Source organism: Rhincodon typus, chromosome 12, assembly GCF_021869965.1.
Source record: "Rhincodon typus isolate 14 chromosome 12, sRhiTyp1.1, whole genome shotgun sequence".
NCBI lineage: Eukaryota > Metazoa > Chordata > Chondrichthyes > Orectolobiformes > Rhincodontidae > Rhincodon > Rhincodon typus.
Window position 1 is genome coordinate 58,641,742 of NC_063343.1, and position 25,783 is coordinate 58,667,524.

General features: G+C 40.3%; 2 protein-coding genes across 2 annotated transcripts; one reads left to right on the forward strand and one right to left on the reverse strand.

The window, feature by feature from the left end:
* The first annotated feature begins 218 nt into the window (after window positions 1–218).
* Window positions 219–8,635, forward strand: LOC125481016 (microtubule-associated tumor suppressor 1 homolog). The gene is made up of 3 exons (XM_048603566.1): window positions 219–1,217; window positions 1,336–1,433; window positions 6,119–8,635. Exons 1-3 carry the CDS (start codon window positions 1,161–1,163, stop codon window positions 6,300–6,302), a joined length of 339 nt encoding a protein of 112 aa, XP_048459523.1. The 5' UTR covers window positions 219–1,160; the 3' UTR covers window positions 6,303–8,635.
* LOC109916800 (platelet-derived growth factor receptor-like protein) lies at window positions 7,022–24,674 on the reverse strand. Its single transcript, XM_020516546.2, has 6 exons — window positions 24,199–24,674; window positions 19,873–20,176; window positions 17,065–17,216; window positions 13,209–13,502; window positions 12,313–12,452; window positions 7,022–11,244 (listed from the first exon to the last, which is right to left on the reverse strand). The coding sequence occupies exons 1-6, from the start codon at window positions 24,254–24,256 to the stop codon at window positions 11,035–11,037; spliced, it is 1,158 nt and encodes a 385-aa protein (XP_020372135.1). The 5' UTR covers window positions 24,257–24,674; the 3' UTR covers window positions 7,022–11,034.
* Window positions 24,675–25,783: the final 1,109 nt, after the last annotated feature.

A 25,783-nucleotide genomic window follows, 5' to 3' on the forward strand; every position in this document is an offset into this window, starting at 1 on the left:
CAGGTGGGGGGGAAATCAAAAACTAGGTGCATATTTTTAAGGTGAGAGGAGAAAGGTTTTAAAATGACATGAGGGGCAACTTTTTTTAAAACAGAGAGTGGTTCATATGTGGAATGAACTGCTAGAGGAAGTGGTAGATGCAGGTACAATGACAATGTTTAAAAAACATTTGGATAAGTTCACGAAAAGGAAACGTTTGGAGGGATATGGGCCAAGCGCAGGCAGGTGGGACTAATTTAGTTTGGGAACATGGTCGGCATGGACTTTAAGAGTCTGTTTCCATGCTGGATGACTCGACAAGAGAAGTGTGGAGATCGTTGCTGCCCAGTAAACCATGACCTCAGTCCTGGATTTGAAAACAAATCAAAGTTGATTGAGTTTTCTCTTAGATATAGTACATCAGTGATTTTTAGACATGGCATGTTCTAAATGTAGCTTGCTTGAGAGAAACAAGTGACTACAGTCCAAAAATATGTCCAGCACCACAAGTTTGTGTTACTCATGTCTGGGTTTGTTGTGAACTATTTGATAGAATTTGATAGCTGTGACCATTTCATTATCATTATCGTTGTCATGAGACTGTCAGCGTGATAGAAGCTGAACCAGATGGATTTTCTTCTTTTGCCAGATAGCAATTCCTGTATCATGCTGCTGCTATCGCTGCTGTAAATCCATAAGTATGTTTGTGAATCCCATGAACTCTGGCGTCCTGCTCAAAGAAAGCACAGCTTTATAAATAAGTTTTATAAAAGTCTAGATGTGTTTGCTCGTAGTCACATATTGACAGACAAATCATCAAAGGTAATATGCTACAACCATAGGAAAACATAGACATTGATATGAGCAGTTAAAGTCATTTAGATTTTACGTTCTATTTATTTATTCATGGGGCATGGGTGTCACTGTCTGGGCTGACACTTATTGCCCATCCCTTGTTGCGCTTGAGATGGTGGTGGTGAGCAGCCTTCTAAAACAAGATACAATCCATTTTACAATTTTCTCCAAACACATTAGAATAGTAAAACTTGGCAATGTGTTAACTTTTCATCTCAAAATAACCACTTAACTTTTTAAAACTCTGTTGTTTTAAACTGCAGGACTCACATCCACCGAATTTATTCTGGGAGCAGGAACTGGAGAGTTTACATTTTGTAGTGGAGATGAAGAATGAAAGAATCCATCAGCTGGATAAGGAAGTATTACAGATGAAGAATCTGGTACATTCAGTAGTTTAGCGGTGTAGACAAAACTAAATTTTGAGATGAGAATTTTTTTTGTTGTTACTTGATTTTGTGACTAACAATAAGATTTTTATTGCCCTTGACTGTTCATTAGATTGAAATAAATAACATACTTGAGGAGAAAGTTAAAATCCTTCAACAAGAAAATGAGGACTTGAAAGTTCGTCTGACAAACCAACAGGCCTTTGCAAGGTATTTCAGTAAATTAAATTGTGATAGGGTGTACCTGTTGCAGATGGCATGTGAAATCTCAGATAATACCTGGGAATAACTTGATAGAGTTGACCTTTCTCAAGATACTGAAAAATTTGCAATGGTGAAGATGTGTTTGGATTCACATTTGGTTTTGCTTGGAGATGAGGAAGCAGCTACAACACTGCTATCTATCTATACAGTAAATGACAGGACCTTCAGGGGCATTGATATACAGTAAATGGCAGGAACCTTAGCATTGATGTACAGAGGGATCTTGGGGTGCAAGTCCATAGCTGTCTGAAAGTGGCAACACAAGCAGATAAAGTAGTAAAGAAGGCATATGGCATGTTTGATTTCATTGGTCAGGGTATTGAGTTGGCAAGTCATGTTGCAGCTGTATAAAAGTTGAGTTAGGCCATATTTGGAGTATTGTGTGTAGTTCTGGTCACCACACTATAGGAAGGATGTGGAAGCTATGGAGAGGGTGCAAAAGAGGTTTACCAGGATATTGGAGACAACAAAGTGTAGAGCTGGATGAACAAAGCAGGCCAAGCAGCATCATAGGAGCAGAAAGGCTGACGTTTCGGGCCTAGACCCTTCATCAGAAAGTGTATTAGCTATAATGAGAGGTTGGACAAACTTGGATTGTTTTTGCTAGAGTATTGGAGGCTGAGGGGCGACCTGATAGAAGTCAATAAAATTATGAAAGGCGTAGATAGGGTGGATAGTCTGAGTCTTTTTCCCAGGGTGAAAAGGTCAAATACTATAGGACAAAGGTTTAAGGTGAGAGAGGAAAGTTTAAAGGAGATGTGTGCGGTATGTTTGTTACACAGAGGGTGGTAGGTGCCTGGAATTTCCTGCCAAGGGTGGTGGTAGGAGCAGATACGATAGCAATGTTTAAGAGGCATTTAGACAGGCACATGAACAGGTAGTGAACAGAGGGATATGGACCATGTGCAGGCAGTTGGGATTAGGTTAGAATAGCATCATGGTTGGCGCAGACATGGTGGGCTGAAGCATCTGTTCCTTAGCTGTACTATTCTGTATTCTAACAATAGAAAATTTGCAAGTATGTCCTGAATGGGACAAATCTAATCCATCTCATCAATTTACACTCAATCATCAGCAAAGGAATGCAAAGAGTGATTAAAAGTTTGATCAAGAGGCTCTTATTCAGCAATAAATTGCTCGCTAATACTCACTTTGGGTTCTTCCAGGGCTACTTTGTAAACTGAATTACAGAGGTGAGGTCAGAACCATTGCCTTTACATCAAGGCAGCATATGACCAAGAAACCCTATTACAACTGAAGTCAGTAGGAATTGTTGGGTGTTGGGGGGTAGTGGTGTGTGTGTGTGTGTGGTGGTGAAATGCTCCAGTGGTTGATGCTCACAGTCTTTTCAAGACTAATTATCTTGACTTTGCTGCAAGAGTTATTCTGGGTAGAGCCCTAAGCCCAACCATTTTTGGCTGCTTTAACAATGATTTCCCTATCGTAAGGTGGAGATGTTAATTGATGACTGTATAATGCTAAGTGCCATTCAGAATTCCTCCAATACTGAAGCATACCAGTCCTGCATGCTGCAAGAACAAAAGCAAAACTGCTGGAGAAGCTCAGGAGGTCTGGCAGCAACTGTGAAGGAAAAAAACAGAGTCAACATTTCGGGTCCGGTGACCCTTCCTCAGAACTGATGGTGGCTGGGAAAACGTCAGTTTATATGCAGAAAATAGGGAGATGGGTGGGGTAGGAAGTAAATGATAGATAGAGCCTAAAGAGAGAGAAAGACAGTTGGACAGACGAAGGAGTTGCTAACGATCAGGCTGGGAGGGTGAATAGTTGTTAATGGAGACTGTTAGTGACTAACAACAGGGGGTGTGTAGTGGCAGGCTATGTGGTAACAAGGCCTGGTGTGTGGGGTAGGGGGTTGGGACATGGAAGAGTTTAGGCCCTAAAATTATTGAACTCTATATAGAGTCTGGAGGGCTGTAGGGTCCCCAAGCGGAAAATGAGGTGTTGTTCCTCCAGTTTGTGTTGGGCTTTGCTGGAACACTGCAGCAAGCCAGAGACGGAGATGTTGGCCAGGGAGCAGGATGGTGCGTTGAAGTGGCAGGCAACAGGTAGTTGTATGTTGCAAAACCTGACAACACTTTGGCTTTCACCTACAAGTGACAAGTAACATTCATGTCACGAAAGTGTTGAGAAATTACCTCTGTGTGTCAGAATGTAACCATCTTCCAATGACACTCAAAGAAATTGCCATCACCAAATTGGAAAGATCAACATCCTGCAGATTACGATGGACCAGACATAAAGCTTGACCAGTCATATAAAATGCAGTGATTACAAGAGCTGGTCAGAGGCTGGGAATTCTGCAAGTGGCTCACTTCCTTAATCCCCAAAACCTGTCTACCATCTATATGCCACAATCGGGTGCGTGATGAAAAATTCTTTACTTGCCTGAATAAGTGCAATGTCAACAACACTCCAGAAGCTCATCATCATCCAGCACAATTGTACAATGAATAGCCACCCCACCTGACATCTTGAACACTAACTCCCTCCACCGCTGATGCTTAGTGGTTTTGGTATTCACCATCAACAAGATGCACTGCAGCAACTTGCTACGTCTTTTCTCACAATATGTTTCAAATACACAAACTCTACCACCATGGGATCACCACTACTTGCAAGTTTCCCGCTATGCTACATACCATTCTGACTTGGAATTGTATTGTTCATTCACTGTCACTGGGTGAAAGACCTGGAACTCTCTTTCTAATAGCTCTTTGGAAGTACCTATACCCTATGAGTTGCAATGGTTCATGAAGGCATTTTCTCAAGGACAGGTGTGGATGGGCACCAACTGATGGCCTTCCTGGTGATGTTCACATCATATGAAACAGCAAAGGAAAGTTCAGAGATCTGTTGTTAGAACTGTGCAAATAAAATGCAAAAACTTTGAAGAAGATACCAAAAATGAGAGGTAGAACTATTGGGAATGATTGAACGAGCTGGAACTCTTTTCTCTTGAAAAATGAAGATTATGGGGTAACCTACTGGTGGTCTTTAAAATCATGAAGGTATTTTATTTGGTGAATGTGGAGAAGATATTTACACTTGTGGGAAGTTCGATGCTAAAAATCATAAATACATCACAAAAACATCCAACAAGAAATTCAGGACAAATGCCTCTATTTAATGAGTGGTGAGAATAGGGAGCTTGTTACTGTGGAGTAATTGAGGTGGTTATCATAGATGCATTTAATAGGAAGCCAGATTTGTACATGAAGTGTAATAGAAGGCTATGTTGATAACTTTAGTTGAAATAAAATAGGAAAAGAAGGGAGCAAAAGGCCTGCATTGATCGATTTGGACTGAATGACCTATTTTAGAGTTCAGTGTAATTCTCTGAATTATCTTTGGCTATCACTGTCCGACCACTTCTTGTGGTGTAGATGGATCCTTGACTTCTCATCCAGGCTCTTAGCCACTGATAGATTTACTCTGGTGGGAATTTCATTTGGGAGCTCACTATACGTAAGGAACCTGGGTCTGAGATGACAGGTTGACGTTCTGCTGATAATGGAGGAATGGATGGAATTAGAACATTGCTGTTAGGCAGTCAATCACAAGATTAACTGATCACAGTGTTTCAGGATGGGCATCACTACCCACTTCAGAATCCCTGTGGGAAAATAATTTTTCTCTTTTGATGGAAGTTCATCAACTCTAGTGGCAAAGTGCCTTTATTTCAAAGGGAATGGAGTATAAACACTGGGAAGTCTTCCTAAAACTATGCAAGGCACGAAGTAGACCAGACCTGGATTACTGCAAACAGTTTTGGTCCCTTATCTAAGGAAAGATATACTGGCATTGTAGGCAGTCCAGGGAAGGCTCACTCTGTTGATCCCCAGTATGAAGGGATTTCTTTAATGAGGGAGGTGAGTTGCTTAGGCCTGTGTTCATTGGAGCTTAGAAGAATGAGAGGAGTCTTCATTGAAACATATACGTTCATTAGGGGCCTTAATAGGGTAGATGTTGAGCGATTGTTTCCCCTTGTGGAAGAGTTCAGGACCAGAGAGCATAATCTCAGGATCAGGGGTAGCCCATTAAAACAGATGAAGAATTTCTTCTGAGTATAGTGAATCTGTGGAATTCTTTACCACAGAGGGCTGTTGACCTGGGCCATTGAATACATTCAGGGCTGAGATAGACAGATGTTTAATCAGTTAGAGAATCGAGGGTTATGGGGAAAAGGCAGGAAAGTGGAGTTGAGGATTACCAGGTCAGCCATGATCTTATTGAAAGATGGAGTAGACCCACTGGGCTGATTGGCTTACTTCTACACCTACGTCTTATGAATCATGAGCCTGATTTTAGGTGAATAGGCTTTGAGTGAATTTAAATTGGCTCCATTAATGTGTTGATGTCAAACAAGGATCGAATGGGACATATTTGTGAAGCTGTCCCTTCTAGATTGATAATCTTTCAGTAGTCAGTGTTCAGGATCAAGTATAAAGATTTGTTTTTGAAGTTCTGGATAACTATTGGCACTGCTGAAACTTTTCAGGAAGGATGAGGGGAAACTAGGGTGTGCATATGAAATATGAAGTATTGGCACATTAAGTATTTGCATTACCCATTTAAAAATGCTAAACATATTGTGTATCATTTTATCACAGACAATTAACCAAAGAGCATGAGGTCCTGCAACAGACTTTGGAGAAAGAAACTACAGCCAAAGAACGACTTTGTCAGGAGAAAGATGAACTGGTCTGGAAGCTGCAAAACGGAAATGCGTCACCTACTGTTGAAACATCATGGAAACTACTTCACTCAGAGTCATTAGAGGTATCCTTAAGGTGACAGTAAATATTAGAAGAACAGGAATTTCATAAAAAACTCGACAATCTTGATTATTGTCCTCCTCCTGAGACAAGTTGAAAGCATCTACCTCAGCATGCTTGATTTTGATTGTCTCAGTGAATTTCAGCCCTGAACTGATTAGAGCCAACAGCTGAATTTTAAAAAGGATGCAACACTGCAATGTTACCAATCTCCAAATGAATCATGAATTGAAGTGACAATGGACTTGGATGAAAGGAGAATTTGAATTTTGATTTATATGGTCCACCCTGCACATTTTATGCACCTGTGTTTAGCGAGAGCTTGACTCTGAGACACTTTATTAAGGGCATTTGCTGTTTGTTTATTTTCCTTCACAATTTCAGATACTTTAAAGTGTTCTTTGTTTTAGGAAAATGGCACCATTGTGAACTGCATGCTTAGTGAAATTAGTCTTCCTTGACACAAATTTATTCTTCACTTTAAGGAAAGCAAATATGATCTTATTTTTATTTTTAACATAGAAATGTTAATCCTTTCCGTTAATCCCTACAATTGACATGTAGATCATGATACTAGTCACGCAGTTCATCAGCGTAGAGTCTAAAGGTAACATACAGTCATCTTAAATAAGACAGAAAAAATTCTAATTATTCATGAGGGAAGAAGTATGATAGCCATATGAAATTCTTAAATATTACAAAGTGAAAACTGGCATTATGCACAAATACAAATAGGAATTAATCTTAGTTTTTTATTTGCATATAACTTGTGGTTTAAAAAATACAAAATAAGCCATTGTACCAAAGCTTGATGCATTAGCTACAAATTATAATGTCTACTTGCATCTCAAAATTTCAAGCACTTTGTAACATTACAATTGTATTTAGAATAAGACGTTAGATCAGATAGTTCAGAAGTTTTTCAGAAAGAATTGCTTGTGTCTTCAATAAAACTATTGGAGACTGTTGGTGCTTGATAATGCCTGTACACACTGCAGACTATTACAGAGGACAGTCCACAGTCCCACACTTGTTAGAAAGGAACTCTGGAAGTCCACTTCCTAATCCGATTGAAACTGCCAACAGCCCATAACCTCCATACGTTTCCATTGGATGTAATGATGCCAAATATGATGATAATCAAAGAGCTCTACAATAAACTCAGGGTAGTGCAAATAGTTCACAGACAACTATAGTACACACACAATACTCTAACAGGATTTGAATATGAAAAATGCAATCCTCTGAAGAGTGATGAAATCAGTGCCAGTCAGTCAGATAAATGAACAGCAGAATGTTAGGAAAGCCAGATAATCAGGAAATAAGTGCAGATCTGGAATTAGTAAAAATAGGTCGTACTAATAACTATAGAAAATAATAGCACTTTACTGATCTAATGAATAGTTAGAATTTTGTGTTAGATTTTGAAATAATTGAATGCCAAAGTTTTCAAAGGTAAAAGTAAATGATTGTTCTGGCTTCTGCACTTGTATTTCCTTTAGGTTTGTGCAGCATTTAAATATACCTGATGGCTGTTCTTCAGTTCTCTAAACAAAGGCAGGTCTGACCCACTGTGCCTAAACCTCTTCCAAGGGAGACCAACGAGGCAAGTCCCAAATCCTTCCAATCTAGAATGCAGATCTCATGCTATTGGCATCAATCTAATCTTCACCAGTTTTCGAATTAATTGAGCCAACTGGCTTCAAACAAACAAGGCATTCAAATTGCTGTGGCAAAATAGCACATTGTAGTCCTAGAGCAATGTGGAGATTCCAATTATTTTCCATAACATGGGTGGCCAAGAATCTTTCCCAGTCTTGCCATTTGCCATACGTGTATGTTGTAAGATTTTACAAATGGATACTTAATCTCTTTGGACACATTAAAAATGCACCTTCCTTGGCCATCAAGTAGTGGAGTGAGATGCCATCTGGCTGTAAGGCAGGAACACTACCACTGCATCACAAGACCTCCCTGCCTTTACACATAGCTCGAAATATTAGGGTTTAATGTCACTTATTTCAAAGAATGTAGTTATTGAAGGATATTAGCAATGACTTGGCTGATTATCAAAAAGAGGGAAATGCATTCACTGTATATTTTATACCCCACCCAACACGACAGTGGTGCAATCATATTGGGCATATATATCAGATGAGAATATTAAATGATATGAATTTTCATGACAGCACACAAATAAAGAGAAGTGTTCTTTTTCTAATTTAATGTGTCTCATTTTCTCAGGCACTTTTAAGCTGAAAGTTTATATTTCAAAACTCTCAAAACCAGAAATTCTGTATTAAATACTGATTAGATATGAAATAAAGCAATAAAAATGAGCATGCTCCTAAATATACCGTGTTACACTTTTAACTGATCTGCAGCTTTAGAAAAAAAACCTTCCTTGGATGGAGAAAACTTGCTTTTAGTAGTTAGCTTCTTTATTATTGGTGCAATTATCAGCGTTGTAGACAACAGACCAGATGCACTTTTGTTTTTTTCATCTAGCAGTTCCTATGTTTCTGAGATGAGTAAATGGAATTAAGATACACAGCAGCCATGATCTAATTGAATGTTGGAATAGTGTTAAGGGGCTGAATGGCCTGCTGTTCTATGTGCTGAATCATGGGCTCTCTCTATTGGTTCAAATTCAGTATCAGAAATATAAGGGCAATTGTTGTGGTTTTAAAAAAAGTTCTAATTATCCTCTGTATACAGAAACATACCAATCACAGCACATGCCAAAAATTCCTCAATTGTGTTTTAAAGGCCATATATTCAAACTATATACCTGAGCATGCAGTTTGAGCTGGCATGAGTGCAGTCACCAGAGCTGGCTTATCTGATATACCTCCCTTCTGCTGAAACTGAGTTCTAATGCATTGATTCAGATAGACATTAAGGCTGTCACTGCAATTCAAGAGAAAATAAATTAGTTTTCCTAGCACGTGAGGTTCCCAGAAGTGAGTTTTTGGCTACAAACTGCTTGCAGCACTCTTTCTCAAGCATTGTTAACAGGATTATTACTGTAACGTGTGCAGGATTCTTATTTAATTCTGCAGCTTTTTAAAAATCCATTCATGGGATGTGGGCATTGCTGGCTAGGCAGCATTTATTGCCCATCCCTAATTGCCCAGTTAAGAGTCAACCACATTGCTGTGGGTTTGGAGTCACATGTAGGCCAGACCAGGTAAGGATGGCAGTTTCCTTCCCTAAAGGACATTATGAACCAGGTGAGTTTTTCCTGACAATTGACAACGGATTTATGGTTATCATTAAATTCTTAATTCCAGATATTTATTGAATTCAAATTCCACCATCTGCCATGTCAGGATTTGAACCCGGGTTCCCAGAACATTGTCTGGGGCTCTGGCTTAACAGTCCAGCGGTAATACCGCTAGGCCATCGCCTACCCCTTATTACATAGTTTTGTGGCTAAGTGTGAAAACAATTTCAATTCTGTCTCCCACCTTCTTTAATTTTCACAGTAGAGTGGAAGCTTTTTATTAATGTTATTCAGAAACAGCTAGGGTCTAATGGTTATGTGAACATATATCCAGGAATTTTATGCTGTCATTCATGTATCAGTCCATTCAGGTGGAGTAACCACATGAACAACAGAAAGAAATACACTTGACGAAGCTCCAGCATTTTGATTTAACATATGAGTATTTGCAGCTCATGGGAATCAGAAGATATTACACACTGGATTGGAAGTATGTTTTGAATACAGAGTGTAATAAAATTTCCCCAGTTCTGGTCAGGTTCATCATATCTGATTTTTTTTTCCTGTTCTAGCAATTTTTGTGTCTCTCAAATATAAGATTCAGAGCAAACATCTCCCAGTTCTGTTGTTTTTAAATGTAGCGTTTGTGTAATTCAGTCTGTGTAATTCTGTAGTCTTCCTGTAAAAATGCAGTGCTCAAGCTATGTAGTTTCATTATCCAACCCTCTAAAGCAGTAACACACCCACAGCTTTACTCATCTAGTAGTTGTCTCCTGATACAAGATGATGCTCTATATAACCAGCTCCCTCTGCTGTTTGCAGCAGCTCAATCCATAAACTCGCAATGCTGGATTCACATAGCAAACTTTGCTATGTATACAGACTACAAGATTGAACGTCATCTCTTGGCTCCCTCTGTTGACACCCATTTTACACACCACACAAACCATGCAATTGTCCCTATGTCCTCTGTGCAAATATAGTGACGTGACATAGAAATTAGGAACAGGAGTAGGCCATTCGGCCCTTTGAGCTTGTTCTGACATTCAACACGATCATTGCTGTTCCCACTTCTGCCCCATGCCCAGAACATCTGACATGTTGCCTCTCATCTCTGCATCTTGTTTAAAATACAATGCTGAGTATTCAATTCAAAATTGGATTCATGCTCTTATTTGATTAGATAAACTGGGAAATGTTATTCAAGGGTGTTACAGTTTCATTAGGAAGCTTAGAAGAGAGGCTTCCATTTATACAACACTTTTCATGACCTCAGGGTACCTTAAATGTTTCACAACCATTGAATGACTATTTGAATTATAGTCACACGGTTGAGTTAAGAAGCACCACAGCTAAATAATGTGCATAATGAAATATAAAAGAAATTCTGTAAAACAGAAAGGACAACTATATAATTAGCGCTGATGGCATTTATTTTAAAAACAAGATATTGCTATTAGGCTTTTTTTGTTTTTCAGAGTTTTTTTCAGTAACTTGAGGAAAACATGTGGCCTCGCTCCTGTGGTTACGTTTGGCCAGCACTTGTACGCGGAAGCACTTTTACATGTGTGGACACAGTGGTCTTTCCCTGCAGGTTCTGAGCGACACATTTGTAAAGCCCATTGTCAACAGCACGCCCCTCATCCACCAGGAGAACACTTTGAGACAACTGATGTAACTGCCCATCCACGTACACAGACTCTTGGCTTTCCCTGGTATAGGCCGGCCTCCCCAGCTGGTTACACAGTAAAGGAAATAAAGAAGAGATTAACAGTAGGCCAGAATAAGAAAAAAAAAACAAGGGGAAGCAAAATCAATAAAAGGGTTTCCTCTCAGCGTGAATAAGAACCATGTTTGTAAATCTTCTGCCTTGAAAGAAATGCTTTACATTTCTTCCAACAGATACCTGTTCTTCCCAGTCTCTAGAAGTAGCAAGGACTTTGTAGGAAAGTATAAGTCACAGTAGACATTGGTATTGGTATGAAGAAGTATACTTTCCATCCCTGGTCCCAATCAGAAGGCCTTATAGTCACTCAGAAAAGCAGGAACAGAAGTCGATGAGTTTTCTCAGGTTGGATTCTCAATCTGTGGAAAGTCCAACATTCACAGCAGTTCTGCGCAGCTGGCTGCTGGGCTTGGAAAATGTGACTCGAGATGTGCAGAATGACAATATTCACGGCAACAAGAAGACCTATGCAGAGAGATGTCCCAAAGCATTTCACTCAATAGATGCGAATGCTTTCAAGGTGGAGTTAGGAGAAGGACTCCTGGCTTCTATTCCTAACAAACTCAACTTTCTGATGGCAATCTGCTATGATCTCTTCGATGACTGATGATTAGTCTGTATATTAACAAGTCAGTCTGGGAGCCTGATTTTAGTTCTGGACATCTTAATTTTGCATCCGAGGTTATATTTGTAAATGCTAAGGACTCAAGGCCTGTTTCAGGTGTCAGCACTGCATGCTATTCTTTTGTTTTGCTGGTCTCAACTCCTTATACCTCCCCAAAATGCTGACTCAATCTCCATCCTAATGTCCCTACACCAATGGCTGAATGTCTCCATCTCTTGCCCCATCAAGATCTCACCCAAGGTCTCTTGGTGTTTCCGTTGCCCCCTCTCAACCAACCCAGTGGCCACACTCCCCAGAAATCATGTTTCCTTCTCAGCACCTAACTGAGGATTACTGCCAGCAATACAACGTTGCAAAATTCAAAGCATCATTGCCAGTGAGCACCCTGGAGATACCCTGTAGTGCACATCAGCATACTGGCATCAATTTTTCAATCGACAGATACAGCTTACCTGCTCACCAGGGAACTCCCAGGTGAAGTCCACCTCTATGTCAAGTTCTCCAAGAGCTGTACACGTTAGATTAAAGTTTTCACCCACAGATACAGAGTTTGATGAGGCTCTGATTTTAGCTGATGGAGGGGCAGATGGGTCTGAGACAGACAAAAATGCAAAGTTTACTTTCAACGACTGTTTACATTTCGTACATTTTTATGAAGCACCCTCGTCTCTACTATGAATGTCAAACCTTACTGATAACATTATTGAAATTGGCTTAATTCAATCTAGGGTTGGTCTCGGGAAGAAAGGCTTGCCTACATGTTAACGGTCACATTGGGTAAACTGGATACAATTGTGTAGATGTAGGAATTTCTTGCCAAAGTGTGTCAGTTTCAGTTTCAGATCGGACTTTGTGCTTCCTGCATTACAACAGGAAACTAGACTTCAAAAAGTAATTAATTGGCAATAAAGCTGTTTCGAACATCCTGCAGTCCTACACTTTCCTGTAGTCATGAAAGGCACTATATAAATTCAAATCTTTCTTCTTATCTTTTTCTCAGGGGTGTAAAAGAAATAATTAGGGAGGACAACTAACACAATAGTTCTTAAAGTAGGATGGAATAATTTGTGATGACAATTTCCTGTAGCTGGTCGGTGACAGCTAATATAGCTTTTTTTTAAAGTTATTCAGTTTTCTTTCTCTTGCCAGGTAGTACAGATATAATTGCTTCATGAAACATGTGGTATGCATATATACTTACAGTTGGGGACTGTGGGCAGTGGTAGTGTCCCAACCCCTGGACTGAGAGGTCCGATTCAAGTCCCACCTGCTCCAGAGGTGTGTAATAACATTTCTGAACCGGTCGATTAGAAAAAAGATTAAATTTTAAAAGAACACATATACTCACAATTGGTAAATATAAGGAGATATTTTGTAGAGCTCTGCATTAATCCCTGATAACTTGCCACACAGTACACTGTGCCAGCAAATAATGGTAGAGCTTTGTGGATAATGAACCCCTTCTTCACATCAAATGTGATTAATTTCCCATCTACTGGAATCATGTCAGGTGGAAATTCCCGGTGCAGAGATACTTTTGCAAGAGGATTTGTCACTTGACAAGGTAATCTTGTGGGTCTGTCGGTGCGAAGCTGAATGGCTTCATAATAATCATTTGTTGGTACAAACAGTTCACGTGGATCTGGATAGAGAAACCAAATTAACAGTTTTGTTCATTATCATCATAGAATCCCTACAGTATGGAAACAGGCCCTTCAGCCCAACAAGTCCACATCGAACCTCAGAGCATCCCACCCAGACCCATCCCCCTATAACCCACCTAATCTACATATCCCTGAACATTATGGCCAATCCACCTAACCTGCACAACTTTGGACTGTGGGAGGAAGCTGGAGTACCTAGAGGAAACCCACACAGACATGGGGAGAATGTGCAAACTCCACACAGACAGTCGGCTGAGGCTGGAATCAAACCTAGGTCCCTGGCGCTGTGAGGCAGCAGTGCTAACCACTGGGCCACCATGCCACTCCCCTTAAAACTGCAAATATAACTCACACTTATTCAATGATTTATTTCCTATGGAAATCAGGATTTCAAAGCAGGTTTCCAATTTCATGGTGGAAAACACACTGGATTTTATTTGAATCACAGGCTTTTTATTTGCATGCTGACCACAAAGCAAAATCAACCATTTAAGAGGATTTGGCATTCGGCCATTGCTCTGCACATTTTACACAGGAACACCACCACCTATAAGCTCCCCTCCTGGCTATCCATCATCCTGACTTGGAAATATATCACTATTCCTTCAGTGTCACTGTGTCAAAGCCCTGGAACTCCCACCCTAACAGCATTGTAGTTGTACCTTGCTGTTGCTCTACACTCCCCTACCAGGGAAAACATCCACCCTGCATGTAGCCGAAATGGCCTGATGAAACTCAGCAGGTCTGACAGCATCTGTGGGAAGAATGCAAAAACTGACAGTTCTGATGAAGAGTCACTTGACTCAAAAATGTTAACTTTGCTTTCTTCCCATAGATGCTGATGGATCTGCTGAGTTTAGCCAGCAATTTCTGTTTATGTTTCAGATCTCCAGCATCCCCAGTTCTTTGTTTTATTACACTCTGCATCTAGTCTCCCTGGCCTTGTTAAAATTTTATGTATTTTGATCAGATTCCCTCTTATTCTTCTCAACTCTAGTGAATACAGGGTCAGTCGAAGCTATCTCTCCTCATACAACAGTCCTGTCATCCCTGTATCAGACTAGTGGACCCCCTGCTGCACTCTCTCTATGGCAAGTAAGGTCTCTCTTAGGTAGAGAGACCAAAACGGGACAGAATACAAAGTTAGCAGATACATGGGAACACCACTTCCTGTGAGTTCATCTCCAAACTACTCACCTACCTGACCTAGAACCATATCATTGTTCCTTCAGTGTCACTAGGACAAAATTCTGGAACTTGCCTTAACAACATAATGGGTCTACCTACATCAAATGGATGGCATTGGTTCAAGAAAGCAGCTCAACACCACCTTCTCGAAGGCAATGAATGATGGGTAATAAATGCTGGCCTAGCCAGCCGCGTCCACATCCCATTATTAAAATGTTTAAAATACTCTTTTACAATAATGACCCTGTTTGATTTGATGGTTTTTGCATACAAGATTGTAGGAACCGCAGGGTTTCTTCAAAGTAGATTTTGAGGACATGATGTTTTTCTTTCCCCTCAGTGTTTCAACACAATGCAACTGTTATGGCTCATTCATTCTGCACATGTTGCACACTTTGTGAATGGGCATTGAGGTGGCATGTTGGGCACAGGGGAGTGTTGTGAGTGGTAAGGAGATGGTGTGAGGCGGAAGGGGCCCAATTCTTTTCCATGTACCTGGGACAAGGTTCTACTTAACCAGACTGCCTCAGTACCAGCTGGCCTGGTAACAGCGTATGGTCTACGCCCTGAGTTGGCAGGACTGACCTTATCCCACCTTATCCCTGTCTACCAAGAGTGAAAATTTCATGCAACTGAGCCCTTAACACCAAGAAAATCTGCCACATCTCAAAATTGCTGCCACATTAATGAAAATCTGGCCTTAAGAAGTGGTGAATATGCTATTGGTGAATGGGTGTTACTTGATTACATTAATTTTCCTTCCATTGTATTTTTTTTTAATAGAATCCTTACAATGTAGAAGCAGGCCATTCAGCCCATCAAGTCCACACTGACTCGCCAAACAGCATCCCACCCAGACCCAGCCCCCTACCCTATGCCTGTAATCCTGCATTTCTCATGGCTAATTCACCCAGCCTGCACATCCCTGGACACTATGGTCAATTTAGCATGACCAGTCCACCTAACCTGCACATCTTTGGACTGTTTAAGGAAACCAGAGCACCCAGAGGAAACCCACACAGACATGGGGAGAATGTGCAAACTCCAGACAGTTACCCAAGGGTGGAAACGAATCTGGGTCCCTGGTGCTGTAAGCCAGCAATACTAACCATTGAGTCACTGGGCCGCCCTTTGGAAGGAAGCTGATAGGACAATGATCAGCCTGGTAATATCACTCTTGTATTTTATAGACCGAGAACTGTTTGGTCTTTAGCACTACAGCCAAAATTAGACCTGGGCCTATGTTATTTACTGTCTTATGCATTTATCCTCTTTCGTCAAGTATGTGGGATGAACTGAATTGGATGAACATATGAATCAACGATAGTGGAGAACTTGGACAAAGACTGAAAAGGTGACTCCACTTTGCACTTTAGATGGACAATGTCATCAACCACATTATCATCCTGCACCTCAGAGGGAGTTTGATATATGGCAATAATGACAAAATTGCCTAAGACTTTGAACTGAAGATCCATTAATTACATCAATGCTTTGTACATGGATGCAGCTTACTTTAACATTCTTTTGGAAAAGAAATCTGACAATCTGAAGACTACGATTTATTTATCAAGAAACATCTTGCCATCAATTTGCTAGAGATGAAATATATAAATATTATATTCAGCAGCGAAAGTATATCTGAAAAGGGAACAGAGGAGATTTACCATAATGGTTTCAGGAGGAGAGAATTTAGCTGTAAAGTTAGGTTGGAGAAACGGAGTTTGTTCTTTTGGAGACTAATAGAGATGTACAAGATTCTCGTAAGGTAAGGGACCACAAAAGATATACACATCTCTCTCCATTAGAGAGAAAAAAAATGATAATGCAGCATGAGGAGTTCCAGTCCACAATGTCAAGTAAAGTAAGGAGGTAAGTAAGGATCTCAATGGGCTATCAAAGCTGATATATGGATTGAACCTGTGCTGTTGGCATCACTGCACAATGGCCAATCACAGACAGTTATTGTAGACGATAAAGGTTAACTCCTAAGCATATACATAGGAAGCTATGTCATTGATGATGTCATGACCATATGAGGTTGAAGAGTTTCGAGAAATGAAGCATTAGCTTAGACTTTGTGCTGAGCTGTAGAGTATATCGTTAGTATAGACTAAATAATCTCTTATTAAAAGGGCCGAGTCAAACTTTTCTTCTGTCTTAAGAGTAGAGCACTATAAACATCTAGAGCGCAGGCCAACAACAATAAAATTACGAAAGATTTAAACAAGGCAGACAAAAAAAAGCTGTTCCCATATTTGTTAAATTTAAGTGTCTAAACTCCAATCCAGTCAGTTAGTGAGCTTCAATTGTGCACTTCCTTTAAACCTAGAGTCAGCATGAGGTCCTCACCAGAAAAGAACACGTAGGTACTTCCTGTTTTGGATTCATCCTTTCTGCAGGTCTCAGTGTCACAATCCAGTGCCCAGCAATGATATTCACCAGTGTCAGCTCCTGTGCTGTTTATTACCGTCAGTTGGCTAAACCTTTCCCGATGGGTAATGCTATGATGAAAAGCAATTTTAAAATATCATTCAAATGGAAATTGACAGGAGTCAAAGACAAAAAATCATGCATTTTAAGCCAAACTATTATTGTTCTCCAAAACACTAGTTCTTATGTTCTAATGTTTGGGATTGTACTCAATGGAGTTTAGAAGAATAAAGAGGGATCTCATAAAAAACCTATAAAAATCGAACAGGACTAGACACAGTGGACACAATTAGCATGTTCCTGACCACGGGAGAGTCCAGAGCCAGGGGTGATAGTCTAAGGATATGAGTTATGCTTGCACAGTGGCTCAGTGGTTAGCACTGCTGCCTCACAGTGCCAGGGACCTGGGTTTGATTCCACCCTTGGGAAACTGTCGTGTCATTCTCCTGTGTCTCTGTGCATTTCCTCTGAGTGCTGTGGTTTCATCCCACAGTCCAAAGATGTGCAGGTAAGGCAGTTTGGCCATGCTAAATTGTACTGTAGTGTACAGGGATGTGTAAGTTGGGTGGATTGGTGATGGGGTTGGTCTGGGTGGGATGCTTGTTAGAGGGTCAGTGTGGACTCAATTTGCTGAAAAGCCTACTTCCACACTGCTTGGGATTCTATGATTTAGGACTGAGATGAGCAAAAATATCTTCACCCAGAGAGTGGTGAGCCTGTGGAATTCTCTGCCACAGAAAGCAGTTGAAACTAAAATATATTTTTTTTCCCCAAGAAGGGGTAGAGATAATTTTTAAGGCTAAAGGGATCAAAAGGTATGAGAAGAAAGCAGGAACAGGATTGGATGATCAGCCATGATCATACAGAATGATGGAGTCAGTTCCAAGGGCCGAATGGCCTACACACGATCCTATTTTATGTATTTCTAAGTTTAGTTAGAAATAAAAGTGTATTAAACTCTTGCTGTGCTCTTCCAAAAGCTGAGCTGATTAATCCAGTGAATAACTGAGATGCCCAAATCATAGGTCACACTTTAATTCTCTGTCTGAGTTGTATTCTCAATGGTGACACCTTTCAGATGAGACGATAAACTAAGGCCTTTGTCTTCCATTTTCAGGTTGTCATTAAAACTGCCATGGCACTATTTCAAAAAATACATAGCAGCGATACTGACATCTGAGAACAGTTCATCCATTGTCACATTGTAATAAGTAGAACCTTGCTGTGCTAAACAGTGCTTTACAGAGACACAACTTGTTAGTTGTATAGCTCTTTAAATGTGTCCCGAGGTCACAGCAGTTGCTATAGAAGTGTAACTCTTTACAAGTAAACAATAGTGTTAATGGCCAAGTCACCCCTATCTCAGCTGTTAACGCTTTCACTTTAGTTTGTAGCAACTATCAAAAACAATACATGAAAGAGGGAATCAGTAGTATAAAGCTGAGACTGAATGAATTTTCAGAGCTGTTTAAAAAGAATAAGAATTAAAAATAGCAGTCTACAACTTTGAAGTGCTGGTTGAGTGAGAATGGCTATGCGTTTTTCCATTCCATGCTGCTGTAGAAATGAAAAGAGATAAGAGACTGGACTGATTTTTTCTACGTTTAGTAGAACAATTATGTGATAGCTTCAGAATTCAATAAAAACACTGAGCAAATAAGAGTAGCAAACTTATTATCAGTGCTAGAAGCTGTACTGTAGTCTAAACCTCACTAAATAGCAGAGAATCCTGGCAGGTGAGATTTGACTGCCATTGGGGACTTTGAACACATGTTCCCAAAGCATGAGTCTGAGCCTCTGTGTTATTAGTTCAGTAACATTACCGCTACACCACCAGCTCCCCTCTTTGGATTAGGAATGATAGTACATGTAAGTTTATTTTCTGTAAAAGTAAATGTATGGAGAAATGCATTTGTACATAGTACACCACTGGTTTGACATAGTCACTGACCTCTACCTCTGCTGTAAATGTTTAGTTTAGTTTCATTTTAGTTTGTAGCAGCCATTAAACACATTATATGAAATGAGCCACACTGCTCGCCCACTCTGGTACTCTGTGCTGAGAAGGAAAAATCTACAAGGAGTTAACAACCTGTGTTAAAATCGTATAGTGTGTCACCATTGTCTAATGACAGGATAAGGCTCATCTTTAAGGTCTCCTAGCCTTAAAAGAACTGATAAGATTCACCAGTTTTCTTATATACAATAAAAACAAAAGGTATTAAGGGATATGGGCCAATGGTAGGTATATGGAGTGAAGCCATAGATCAGCCATGATCTCATTGAATGGTGGAACAGGCTCCAAGAGCTGAATGACGTACTCCTGTTCCGATGCTCGAAACAGATAGAATTTAAGGCGTGTCTCAAAGGAGGAGTGGGACATAAATAAATGAAAAGGTTAAGGGAGAAAATTCCAGAATTCAATGCCAAGACAACAGAGTAGTTGGCTATCTATCAGGAAGCATTGTTTTTGTCATATCTCAACTTGGGATGTAATCACAACAAATGGCTTCATGAAGAAATGATCATTTTCCCTCAGTACTATATAGATTGTGCTAAAGAGATCACAGTGCATTCTTTGGAGATGTTTTAAAATCAAAACTAAATAAGTGCACTGCACTTTAAAAGTAGTGGACATTAAGAAATAACCCTAAAACATGATATACTTCCAAAACATGCATGGAGATTACTCGAATATGACTAACATTTCAGCAGTTACAAAAATACCTGAATCTGCCTTCATCATCCTCATCCAGATAACTAGGATATGCCCAGCTAATGTGATTCCCTTTACAGCGTAGCACTAGCCTTTCTCCAGCAGGGACCACCAAAGTATCAGGCGGTTTCCGAAACCTGCCTTTTTCCGATAGATGAGTCATTATGAAGATCTTTGAAGACATCTTGACCGAAACCTTCTTCACTTTTGGCTTGTTTTTAGTCTTTTTGATGGCAGGTTTGACTTTCTTCCCAATATTTTGCTTTTTACCTTTGGCAACATTTTTGACAGTCTTTGCTTCCTTCTGGCATTCCACTAAAAAAGAAACAATGTTGTCACATCTCACAGTTCCATAACTTTAACCAAAATATTTTAGGCTTAGAGTCTTTTATAATCATTAAACCTTTTGTCGAATTCACAACAGGAAATGCTGGAAATTGTAGACCCCAACCCGTCCATTTTTATTCTTCAATCCTATCATTTATGTGAAAATTGCAACACAGAAAAAGATATGGCCAAATTGGTCCATTTCATAAATAATTTCCACAAAAAGTGTAATCCTAATTTCATGTGCCCAGCATTTTAATTTATCCCACTGTCCTTCAACTGCCTTCTAAACTGTTCTTAAATGTTGATATCATTCAGATATTTAGCCACAGTCCACAAAGGAACATCTAATGGGAATTTCTTTCCTTTGGAGAGATAATCTTTTATTTATATTTTAAGAGGCACCACTCTGCCAGTGTTGGGCAAAGTAAGAAGGCAAATAATACCAGAGTCAGCAAGGAGATCGAACCTGTATTATTGGCAATTTACTATTTCATTCTTATTCCAGTGAAAGACAAATGATTGGTATTAACCAAGGTTGAGATATATAATGTGTATTATAATAGGTAGACTTTCAACAGTAATGCAAACTGGCTAATATAAATGCAGTGTATTTATGCAACTCTCTTGTGGTTTACTGTGAACATTGAAGTTCAATGACTTGATGTAATACAAAATGCATTGAGACTGCTACTTTCCAGTACAAAAAACTAAGTTATCAGTATAATTACAAGCAGGTTCTGTTTCCTAATGAAGCACAAAATGTAGCTCTGTTTTTGATTGCTGTTCAGTAACATTCACTAGAACATTACTTATAGGGGCATGTCTGTAATGCCATGCAGTTTAAATTCCTGTGATTGCTCACTGTTTGGGCTGATTAATAAATTGAACAAACATATGACAAGAATAATACGAAATGTCCAACTTCTCCATTATGCCAGTTTCACTCTGGAAGTGGTACAACCCACCATCAAACCAATCAAGTTAAAACAAAAAAGGAGAAAAATTATGTAGTAAGCCATTCTTTGAAATTCCTCTCTGACCCCAAAAGACAATCAAAGTAGTTTCACCAAACCATAATGACTTGACCCAGTTAACAATTTAACATGCTGTAATTTGAAATGACTTCCAGTCACAGGAATCTTGCAGCTCATTTGTTTTGGGAGGCTGCAGCACATTGATCCTTATCACACATTCCAGTCAACTTCAAAGTTTTGGCAAAAGATCTGTAGCTCAGGTTGTGGATGAGTTTGTTGACTTGTTCGCCAAGTTGGCTTGTTCTCGTTCAGACGTTTCATCACCATGCTAGTTAACATCATCAGTGGAGCCTCCGATGAAGCAATGTTATTTTACTCCGCTTGGAATTTATACTGTCTGGTCCGTTATGGGGAGTAGTGTCATTTCCGGTTTTGATCTGTATGCGTTTGTATAAGTCCATATTCAAACCAATGTGGTTTACAAAAATACCATGCAATGACTGCCACAAACATTACATCAGACAAACAGGAAAGAAACTAGCCATCAGAATATATGAACATCAACTGGCAGCAAAATGTCACGACGAACTCTCCCTAATATCGGTACACTCAGACAATGAAGGCCATCAGTGTAACTGGGACAAGGTAACCATAGTAGCCCAAGCCAACATAGACACGCATGGGAATTCCTGGAGGCATAGTTCTCCACCCATAATGCAGTTAACAAACATATAGAATTGGACCCCATATACAAACGCATACAGATCAAAACCAGAAATGACACTACTCACCATAACGCACCAGACAGTATAAATTCCAAGCGGAGTAAAATAACGTCGCTTCATCGGAGGCTCCACTGATGATGTCAACTAGCATGGTGATGAAACGTCTGAACGAGAACAAGCCAGTTCAGTGAGCAAGTCAACAACCTCGTTCCAGTCAACTATTCTAACTCTTTACACTTTAACCAAGAGAAAAGTGTAAGAGTTAAGAGTTATGTTTTCCTTCCCAACATCTAACTTAATTCAATACTATTGTAAATTTTACTAATGCTCTCTGAGGCCTCTTTAGCACAGAAATTCTGTTCTGCCTCCTCAGAATCTAATTGCTTTCTTATTTTTAACATTTCTAAGTCCATATTAACCCATGTAAAAAAATCCCAAATTCCCTAAACTTATCCAGATAATTACAGGGCTTTAAAATAATATGAACTGAGTTGATTCTCTTTGCGAAGACCTCATTATCCCCTGACAAGTGAGGACAGCAAAACTGGACACGATTCTTGATGCGGCAAAACCAAGACCTTGTATTACATAATAAAACTTGGCAGGTCAAGCAATGACTATGGAGAGAAACAGTTAGCATTTTGGACCGATCTAATCGATGCAACTGTTGTTATTTTTTGAGATTCCTTGAGCTTTCCAGCATCTGCAGTGTTTTACTTTTGTCATATTTCACTTGTAGGTTCACAGTTAATTGCTTTAGACAGGTCCTAGTAATCGGGGTGATGTTGAGACAGTAGTGTGGATGGGTCATAGTGTACTGACAGTGCCGCAGCTAAAGTTAGCCTTCTGGGGTTGCAGAAAGCCCTTCCATGGGCCATAGAGTAATGAATAAAGGAAGGATTTTACCTAGCAGTCTTACCACCCAGAGCTAGTCTTCTTGATGCCGGGAAATGTACTATTTCCAAAGAGCTGGGAAAAGGCAATGGTGTCTTTCTAGGTGGAGGATGAAATGGTGGGAAAAGGAATCCAGAGCTGTTATAATCCTCCCAACTGGCTCAGAAGAAGAAAATGCAATGCCTCTCACTGCTCAAATGATTGTCAGAACTTGATGGAGCAGTCTGCCATCTAGTTTGGGGTGACCAACTATGATTAAATCTGTACCCAGGGTTAACACATGACTTGCCTCCTTGCCCCAGTCATTAGTTGGCTAACACATGTTGACGCACCCCCTTGGGGTGCCAACTGCACGGTGCCTGTCAGCCAAACAGCCCCCACCATCACTACCACACCCCACCCCAATTTTCAATAACCGGTAAAGAGAAATGTTGAAAGAAGGTGACAATGTCCCTGTGATTTGTTTTTCTCCAAGGCTGCAATACCCTGGAGATTGGTCCACAATTTCTTGTGACTCCCAGATAACCTTGGGGGGTTGGGACCCTATGTCAGATGGATTTAAACAAAACTAGTAGGCTCACATTCTAATGCATTACTGAGAGAGAAGCGCCCCCTTTCGGATGAGACGTCAAAACGATGCTGGATCGTCCCTCTCAGATAATTGTCACACAGCCATAGCACTACTGTATTTGGAAGGGGAGTTTTCCCCACGTGTCCTGGGCAATGTTTGTCCCTGAACCAATATGATTAATACAAAACAAAATTGCTCTTTGTATAAGCTTGCACCGCACAAGCCGGCTGCAACTCTTCCCATGTTTGAAATGTGCTGTTTTCAGCTCTTGAGACATTCCGAGATGTTGAAACAGTAAAAAAAAGAGCTGCGGATGTTGTAAATCAGGAACAAAAACAAAGTTGCTGGAAAAGCTCAGCATGTCTGGCAGCATCTGTGAAGGAAAAAAACAGGGTTAACGTCTCGGGTCCGGTGACCCTTCCTCAGAAACACAAAGTGAGTCAATGAGAGGGATTTCGGCTACATTGCTCAGTCCATTATTCGAAAGGCGACATTTTAACTGAAAGGCGCTCTACAAATGTAATGTCTCGTTCCAACATTTTTCCCAGCATTTTATCATACAATTTACATCGTGTGACAATGCCTGCTCCCCCCACCTCATTCAAACCCCAAAGGTACTAATACCTTACAAATGGTGGTTTCGAATCTCCCAGACCACTTATCCTTCGGATTGTATACAGTAACATATAAGTAGTTCCATTTACAACTGCATGAGGCTTTAAGGAGTTAATATTTCCACAAAAGCCCTAAGGACGAATACACTGGTGAGGTAGATGTGGTTTGGAGACAGGACGGGGTTAGCTCAATTGATTCTCCATTGCAGTCGATTACAACGTTACTTACCGAATTCCAGTAGGAAAACGGTCAGACAAACCAGCGCGAACGCTAGCCCCAGCCTCATCGTCAAAAGATGGTAAAATAAACTGGGAAGTTTCCGAGAGACAAGTCCCGAGCCCACACTCGGCAGCGAAATTCACACCAACACGTGCTTTCAGCAGCTCCGCTGTGGAATGTCGAGGTGCCAAGGAATTTGTTGTTCTTCACACGGAATGGAAAAGTCAGCTATTTCTCGCCCTACAAAGTATTTCTCGCAAGCGGCTGAGAGTCAATCCGGCGGAAAGCTTGGCAGCTGGAAGAGGCAAGTGGCTCAATAGGATCCATTCATCTGCGCTGAGCACTCAGTAAACATCCACATATTCCTGCAACCTCTGCTTCCGCCTATCAGCTAACCCCTTCCTCAATACATCTTAAAAGCAATCGAAAAGTCATTAGGAATCCAAGGTATTAAAAATGCACGGACTTGAAATGAGAGCTGCCTTTCACACGCTGCAAGGGTGTCACGAGAGAGAAAGAGAGGCTCAAAGTTTAGTCTTTTTACATTTCACCCTTCAAACCATGAGTCCCGAGATTTCTCCCCTGTATCAGCTAAATATATACATCCTCGGTTACACTGCAGTGTGTGGAATTCTGTTCTGTTTATCTTCAAGGCTGCAACCATGTGCAAAGCAAATGATTTTGGAATTCAAAACAAAAAGGTCTAATTTGTGATGTATTGTAAATTTTCAGCGCAGGAAAGAATGTCTTCCTTTGCGCCTAAAGACTTCTGTGATTCTGTGAAATTTAGTTATATGATATAATAACTGTGCCTTAAAATTGAGGAACAGGTAATATTTGTTCATAGCTGTAGATTTATGCTGGGCCTTCACATATATATATAATAAAACACTAGAAGTGGAGTTTCTCAATGAAAGACTGGTCACGTCATCCTGTAGTTGTCCCGTCAGCACCTGAATGAGTTCAAATTCCATGTGATGGCTTACAGACCACTCTTTCCAATATTTGAATAGGCCGCTCCTCAGGATAGCTGTCACAATCCTCTGACCCTTGGTCACCTCTTGGGAAGGGAGTGGATAATCAGAGTCAGGAGTGGTACAGCACGAAACAGACCCTTTGGTCCAACTCATCCATGCTGACCAAATATCCTAAATTAATCTAGTCCCATGTTCCAGCATTTGGCCCATATCCCTCTAAGCCCTTCTTATTCATCTACCCATCCAGTTGCCTTTTAAATGTTGCAATTGTACCAGCCTCCACCAGTTCCTCTGGCAGTTCATTCCATAACACACCAGTCTCTGTGTGAAAAATTTGCACCATAGGTCCCTTTTAAATCTTTGTCCTCACATCTTAAACCTATGCCCCAAGGAAGCCATCCAATGGAGACATTTGCTCTGACTGCCGTGACATCATCTGTACCCTGGAGAAGAAAGATGCAGTGCCCACATGTGCACTTGAGGTCTTCTATGACTTCATAGTTGTCCAAAGGTCAGGTCTGAGTTGTTGCTGAAAGGTGGACCATACTCTTGGCAGTGAGCAACTACCTTTATTAAGTGTCAACTAATACAGGAGATTATGAGAGAGGACAACTCTG

Excerpts from the sequence above, each read along its gene's own strand:
- LOC125481016 (XM_048603566.1), top strand. The coding sequence starts at position 1,161 with ATGAAGAATGAAAGAATCCATCAGCTGGATAAGGAAGTATTACAGATG. Across the intron at positions 1,218-1,335 it reads TATTACAGATGAAGAATCTG|ATTGAAATAAATAACATACT; the intron begins GTACATTCAGTA and ends ACTGTTCATTAG. Across the intron at positions 1,434-6,118 it reads AACCAACAGGCCTTTGCAAG|ACAATTAACCAAAGAGCATG; the intron begins GTATTTCAGTAA and ends ATTTTATCACAG.
- LOC109916800 (XM_020516546.2), bottom strand. The coding sequence starts at position 24,256 with ATGAGGCTGGGGCTAGCGTTCGCGCTGGTTTGTCTGACCGTTTTCCTA. Across the intron at positions 20,177-24,198 it reads CGTTTTCCTACTGGAATTCG|TGGAATGCCAGAAGGAAGCA; the intron begins GTAAGTAACGTT and ends TTTCTTTTTTAG. Across the intron at positions 12,453-13,208 it reads TCTCCTTATATTTACCAATT|ACCCATCTGCCCCTCCATCA; the intron begins GTGAGTATATGT and ends TGTCTGTCTCAG.